Source organism: Entamoeba invadens (assembly GCF_000330505.1).
Source record: "Entamoeba invadens IP1 unplaced genomic scaffold scaff_1105074725885, whole genome shotgun sequence".
Classification (NCBI taxonomy): Eukaryota; Evosea; order Mastigamoebida; family Endamoebidae; genus Entamoeba; species Entamoeba invadens.
Window position 1 is genome coordinate 108,154 of NW_004443720.1, and position 7,142 is coordinate 115,295.

The 7,142-nt window shown below is 35.9% G+C and overlaps 3 protein-coding genes across 3 annotated transcripts; 1 reads left to right on the forward strand and 2 right to left on the reverse strand.

Moving 5' to 3' along the window:
• Positions 1-325: 325 nt before the first annotated feature.
• EIN_047180 (protein hypA, putative) lies at positions 326-3,234 on the reverse strand (the record flags this gene model as incomplete). Its single annotated transcript, XM_004261158.1, has 2 exons — positions 326-690; positions 738-3,234. The coding sequence occupies 2 exons, from the start codon at positions 3,232-3,234 to the stop codon at positions 326-328; spliced, it is 2,862 nt and encodes a 953-aa protein (XP_004261206.1).
• Positions 3,235-4,597: 1,363 nt separating this feature from the next.
• EIN_047190 (hypothetical protein) lies at positions 4,598-6,100 on the forward strand (the record flags this gene model as incomplete). Its single annotated transcript, XM_004261159.1, has 2 exons — positions 4,598-5,167; positions 5,216-6,100. 2 exons carry the CDS (start codon positions 4,598-4,600, stop codon positions 6,098-6,100), a joined length of 1,455 nt encoding a protein of 484 aa, XP_004261207.1.
• An 82-nt stretch (positions 6,101-6,182) lies between these two features.
• EIN_047200 (derlin-3, putative) lies at positions 6,183-6,779 on the reverse strand (the record flags this gene model as incomplete). The annotated part of the gene is made up of 1 exon (XM_004261160.1): positions 6,183-6,779. The coding sequence occupies one exon, from the start codon at positions 6,777-6,779 to the stop codon at positions 6,183-6,185; it is 597 nt and encodes a 198-aa protein (XP_004261208.1).
• Between the last annotated feature and the right edge of the window lie 363 nt (positions 6,780-7,142).

The following is a 7,142-nucleotide window of genomic DNA, read 5'->3' on the forward strand; positions in this document are numbered from 1 at the left end:
ATTAATTATTAAAGGATCTTTTTTTACAAATCACCTTAAAACATAAAATGATTTAGATTTTTATCAAAAATGTATTATTATCTTTCTTGTTAAATTAAAGTGTTTTGTGTTTATTTCTCAAAAGTCATTTTCCGATATAAATTCTAAAACTATTAAATTTATATCGGCCATTGTTTCGAAATAAAACAATTGAGTCATTTTTAACTTAATTTATTGTTGATTTTTAATGTTAATTACCGTTATCATTAAACTAAATTTATGATATTTTATAATATTATTAATAGTAATTTCAAAAAAAAATATATAATAACACAATAGTATTATTTTAGTTAGTTTTGAACACAGGAATAATCTCATTAAATACTCCCTCCCTCTTCTTTATTTGTTCCTCAGAGCCGATGACACACACAACGCTCTTTTTAATCCCGTCGATGATGACTTTGGCTTGTTCTTTCAACTTTTCCAAGGTGATTTCAAACATCTGTTTTCGGGTCTCGGGGAAGTTGTCTGTTGTGTTATTCATATGAGAAAAGACACATGTTTCGAACAAAGCACTTGGGTTCAGTGGCGAGTCGATGTCTGCAAAGATTCCAATCAAATACGTCTCGATTTCACGTTCACTTAGGTTGAAATTTTCGAGATATTCAATGAGCCCGTCGTACAAATCCAAAGTCTCGTAGACGTGTGGGTCTCTGTATGAACACAACGACGCATTACCAGAAAAGCCGTATCGGAACCATGCACCATACGCTCCATTTTCACTCGCACCTTATCCCACATATACCCTTTCTCGACTATTTCCATAAGCACTCTCAAGGCGGCATTGTATTCGACACCCATTTGGATGAAGTTGAATCCTTTCCCAACAAAATTCACTTTTGAAGGGACAACCAACGCTTCATTTCTTGCGACTGGTGCCGGGTAAACAATTTCTGTCCCATGAGGCGTGCCTCTCATGAACGCGTTGAGTTCATTTATTTGATTCAAAACCGTGTCTTTCTCTTCTTCGTCGCACGAATAATAGAGTGTTGCGCGTGACGGACAGAAGATCTTTTTATACACGCTCTCCAGTTCATTCAAAAAGGCTTCGCCTTCAGTGTCAAAGTTGTCTCTGATTTTGACGAGTCGTCTATAGTTGTTTACCCCACGCATTTCGTCAGTTAACACACCAGAAGAGGTAAGATACGATTCCATACGACACACCATCACCATAAATGGCGTCGATTTCATTGTGGATTCAAGTGTCGCTATGTTCTCATCGAGTTTCTTCTTTAAAACGTCCTTCTCGAATTTAATTTCGTTCAAAATCTCTCCGATCACCTTCACGCCATCTTCAATAAAATTGTATAACATCTTCCCACTCACGCTGAAGACCGGATTTGCTTTTGAAGTCTCTGAAAACGGTGCGCCAATTCTTCTGTTTGAACACGTCGAGACGGAAAAAATCAAAGCTCCGAAGTTGATATCAACGAGTGCGTTCAACATTTTGAACGTGTGTTTCTCGGTGTTAAATGCTTTCATCATATACGCCAAGAAGTTTGCGGCACAGACCTCTTCGAGGGTGAAGTCGTTGATGTTAAAGGCGTAGTCGAAGTACAAAATCCCATTTGTCGAATTCAACTTTCTGTATGTCACAACGGAGTTGTCAACTTTCTCGAGTGTAATATCAGTACCCTCTCTTGAAATGTCGCTCAAATGGAGTTGTGGAATTGTTGCGACTTGTTCCGGAGTATCTTCAGCCTGTTGCTGTCTTTTGAGCTCTTCAGAGATGTTCACAATTTCAGTCATTTTCTCTTCGGTAAATGTACTGCTCATAACTTTGTGTCGTTCTTTTTCTTCTTCCTCCATTTGTTTCAAAAGCAATTTATTGGGCGCACACTTCGATACTACAAAGTCGTCATTGTCCAATAAATACGTCTGAATGAACTGCTCAAAGAATTTGTTGTGTAAGTTCTGTCGTGCTTTCTTCAGCGTACCAGACACACGGAATTCAGTAAAGATATCTTTCAACTCATGGACAAACCCAATGGTCGCTTCTAACGCAAAAATGATTCCTTTGGGGTAGTTGCTGAACGCACACTCCTTCAAATCAAATTCCTCGACATTCAAAACGGAAGTTGCTCGGGTGACATCAAACCCAACGTTGACAATTTTTTCTAATTCACTTCGCACAACTGTTTTGAACTCTTCAAACTTGTCGGAAACAGCGTCTGTGACAACGATGATGAACAACGGACTTTTATAGTCTGTGTCGAAACTATAAGACACTTTCTTTCCAATTCCAAGGGCCTTAATTTTTTCACTCAACGGACTTCCTTCAGTCATCACCAAAAGTCTCCCCACAACACCCAACCCAAATTTAGTCTCTTCTGTCATGTCTTTAATTCTCCAAGCATACATAAACACGTCCTTTCCTTCTTCGGGGTCTTCTTGGTTAATTGGATACTCCACTTCTATTGTTTGCCCTTTAACACCAGTGCTTTCATCAATAACATGTGACGGTTCTGTTTTCTCGAATTGGTCGAAGTACCCATCCAATATCTCCATTTCATTTTTAAGTAAAGACATTGGAGAGTACAACACAGTGATTGAGTTCGTTGGATTATAATGCATTTTATGGAATTCTTGGAGCTCCTCATATTTCAATGTTTCGATTGCATTAGAGATTCCACCGGATTCGTGACTGTATGTTCCCTCAAACATCGTCTTTCTTATCTTTCTCTCTGAGATGCTCGTTGGACTTGTCTCTGAATTTTTCATTTCATTGTAGACAACACCGTTCACAGTCAACTCCCCTTGTTCGTTCTTTTCCCATCTCCACCCTTCTTGATAGAACGGGAAGATATCCTTTCGAACTCGAGGGAAGAAGACTGCGTCCAAATACACTTTCATTAAGTTTTGGTAGTCTTTGTCGTTAGTTGAGGCGATGGGATACATAGTAGAATCTGGCATGGTAAATGCATTTAAGAAATTTTTGAGACTGCCCTTGTTCAAGTCAGCAAAAGGTTCTTTGGTTGTGAACGCATCACTCCCACACAATGTCGAGTGTTCAAGAATATGAGCTATCCCCTTGTTGTTGGTCACTGGAGTCCGGAAAGCTATTGAAAATACTTTGTTCGGATCTTTCGATAACATTTTAACAACTGTGGCTCCAGTCTTATTATGTTGGTAAACAATTGCCTCGACATGGTAGTCGGGCAACTTGTCTCGTGAAACCTCAGTAAATTTGTTCATCGGATGTGCTTTTAAAGATTTAATTCTTGCTTATATAGCTCGGTTATGGGTTTGAGGTTTTCCAAAATTTGCGAAATATATAAAGAAATTGATTTTTTTATATTAAAATAAATATTACATTCGATTTATACATTTTAGTTATTTTAATTATATTTATATTATAAAAATTACAATTTCATTATTTTTAATTCTAAAAATTGCGATTGAATGATATTGGTGAACGATTATAAAAATAAGAATGGCAAGTTATTTATCTCTTTTAGAAAAAACTAAATTAAAAATAGTAAGTAAATGTTAAAAACGCCATTTTAGTTTTTTTTTTGATATTTTATATGAAAATCCCGACTATTTAATTAAACTATATGTGAAATAATATAAATTATAAATATGAAAAATATTAGAAAAGTGGTAGTTTAGTTAAGTTTTGTACTAATATTTTAACATTTTTTTCTTTTATGTCATATTTAATTAAACAATTACTCTTAAATGGTATATTTTTATCAAAATTGCAATACAACTGATTATATCTAATTACAACTTAACTATTTTTATATTTATTTAAAACATATATCCTATTAATCATATAATATAATAATTTAATATAATAATTTAATATATTATATAAATAATATTTTATTACCACTTTAATTTAAATTATTAAAAATAAAATTGAAAAAAAAAATTATTACAACATTTAACAATAAAACTATTTATTGCACTTGAACTGAAAATTTGAGACTAATTTTTTGAAGAGCTTGTGCATCGATATGAATGACAATATATAATAATAGATTATTTGTATTGTTCAAGACGTATGGCTATTGGACAATTGATTTTAAAATATACAATCAAGTTTTTCTTTTAATTTTTATGACCGCAAATAGGCTTAATCACTTGGTATGTGTCTTTTTATTATATAAAAGTCAAACAATAAACAACACCATAACGACCAACTTGAAAGAGTCAATAGGCATGATTGATTCATAGTAAGACAATTAAAATATAGTTTAAGAACCACCCTTATTTACATGTATTAAAGTTATTATAAACAGTTTTGTTTCATAAGTTGATTGTTAATCTTTGTACTATTAAACAATGGTATTTTTACTACTACTTTTAGTTTTTTTCCGCCCCATCTTCAAAAACGGCAACAAGACGCCTTCATTCATTATTTCTTGAACCACAAAAAAAATTATTATTTGAGCTGGCAACACAGCACACAATTAGCACAAAAACCCGAAATCGATACAGAAAAGACTTTCATAAAGCTTAAAAAAAGAAAAACCCTTCAAACCATCCCAAAAGTTAGAGGTTTTTGTAAATGAATAACAAATGAAGAACAACAAACTAAAAATTTCAAAGAATGTCGACGAGTCGGAAGGTACAGAGCGACATCGAGAAAACGCTCAAATTGATGAATGCAGGGTTTACGGAGTTTGAGGAGATCCGGCAGAAGTTGGACGAGACTCCAGCAGGACATCAAAAGGAGAAGGTTGAGGCGGAGCTGAAGCGGTCATTAAAACGGCTTCAAAAGTACCGCGAGCAGATCAAGGGATGGCTTCAGACTGAAATAAAGAATAAGCGGACACTCGAAGAGGCAAAGCGTGACATTGAAATTCGAATGGAGGCGTTCAAAGAAATCGAGCGTGAGAGTAAGATCAAACCCTATTCCATTGAAGGGTTGGCGCGCGTGAGCGAAAGTGAAGAGACGGAGGACGAAGAAGTGGAAACGACGTGGGTTGATGAAGCTATCGAGCGGTTAGAAGAACAGATAGAAGAGCTTAAAAAAGAGAAAGAACCGGTCAAAAAGAAAAAGCAGTCCCAACAGAAGAAGAATCAGTTACAGAAACGGATAGAACTGAATTCTAAACATATTGAAAAACTTAAGACAATCAACGAAGCATTCAAATACGGGTTTTTAACGGAAGAAGACGTTTGTTGTGTTATTTAATTGTATCGTTCAATGGAAATGACAATGAAGTTATCAGAACTCCAAGACGATGTTGATATGTACTTGGAACAAACGGGAACAAATCTTGAAGATAGTCTTCATATATATAACGGATTTGACTTCCACAGTCTTACTATGCAAATTGAGGAAGAAAAGCAAGAACAGATTGAAAATGCCGAGCGGAAGAGGAAGGAGGAAGAAGAGGAACTTGCAAAGGAAGAGTTGAAGGAGAAGGAACTCGAAGAACAACAACGACTTAAACAACAAAGCGAGGTGCAACAACAAACAAGTCCAGTCATTCAACAGAAACTGTCGCCAAAGCAACAATCGCCAGCAGTCAAAGTCGAACGGAAAGTCACGAAGTCACCAACACCACAAGAAACACCAAAAACACCAAAGACTAATGTCAAGGGGAAAGCGCAAGACAGCACGAAACTACAAAAGAAAAGTTCAAACGAGCAAGTCGATACCGTCGAAGAGAAGAAAGAAGAGAAAGGACAAGTCGACGAAAAGACTTTGAAGACTCTCCAAGACATCGAATTCTCATACACAAACATGATGAGTCAAAGCCCAACAATTCAAAAGCATACGCCCGCGAAATCACAACTCCCCAAATGGTTCCCCACTCAGGCGTCGGAATTCAGTTTCACGTCAAACAAAATCGACGACGAATTTCTGATGTTTTTGTTTTATTACACACAAGGAACACCATTACAAGCACAAGCCGCGGAACGACTACGTCAAAAGAAGTGGGTCTTTCACAAAGGGTACCAGAAATGGTTCAGAAAGGTGAACGACAACGGCTTTACTTCTAACGTTTCTGAAAACGGCGACTATTGCTGCTTTGACTTCGAGTCGTGGAACATCGAGTCAAAAACACACTTCGCGTTCTTCAACAACTTCATGGAAAAGTGAATATTATAACAAGTTATTGTTCATTTATTCTGGTTTACTATTTATTTGGTCGCTTACCGACAACATGAATAATAAAATGGAATCAAATAAGTCGTGGGATCTGTGGGTAATGGACTGGAATGACATGTCTTACAAAGTAATAGCAATGGGCGATAGCAATCAGCACAAAGGAAGGTAACAGTTGGGAGCCCATAAGTACATTCAATAGAATGAGTGCCCATGGTACATACTTTCTCTTCAGTGTGATACCAAACAAGAACGACATGACACTCTCTGGATCAGCTCTACAGCAGGTGTACACAATGCATGTAATAAACTGTTGGTGGAGGGGAACATATAAAACAGAGAACGTGTCGATTAGCCCTAAAATAAAGAGAAGGTATAAGACATAGTCTTTTGTGTTATTGAAGTATGACTCCTCAAGTTCCGCAGAAAACTTGTAAAGCATGAGGAGGTGCATAATAAATGGGAACCCCATCCGCATGACAAAAAATGGCGTGAAAAGTCGCCAGACCTGGAACCTCTCTGTTATTTCTTCTTCATCAAAATACGACAAATACCCAATCGAAGGGTAAAAGCTTGTTGCTATAGAAAACGAGAGTGTTGATATCAGCATCACTCGCGTGCATATTGGAATTGCGTTCAGAAAGAGCATGAAAGGGGATTCATTCTGTTGCATATCTTCTTGTTTTTTTAAGTTCTTATAATACCTTTTGTGATAGTTAATAATATAGCATAAAATATAGTATATTATAGTATATAATTTAATATCATAAGATAGTATACCATATATTAATAATATAGTATTATATCTAGTAAAAATTATATGGTAAAATATATCTTTATTTATAATACTATCTTGTTGGTGACTAATTGTATCTGTGGATACCTCATATTCTCCCTAAGAATATTCAGGTTCCTCTTCAGACCATTTTCAACTCTCTCGTGCTCGGCTCGGACGATTTTCTTGTTGAATTCGCGGACATTAATGCGGAAATATGAAAGCTCGTCTTTTGCGTTGCATTTTGGAAGAGGAACATTT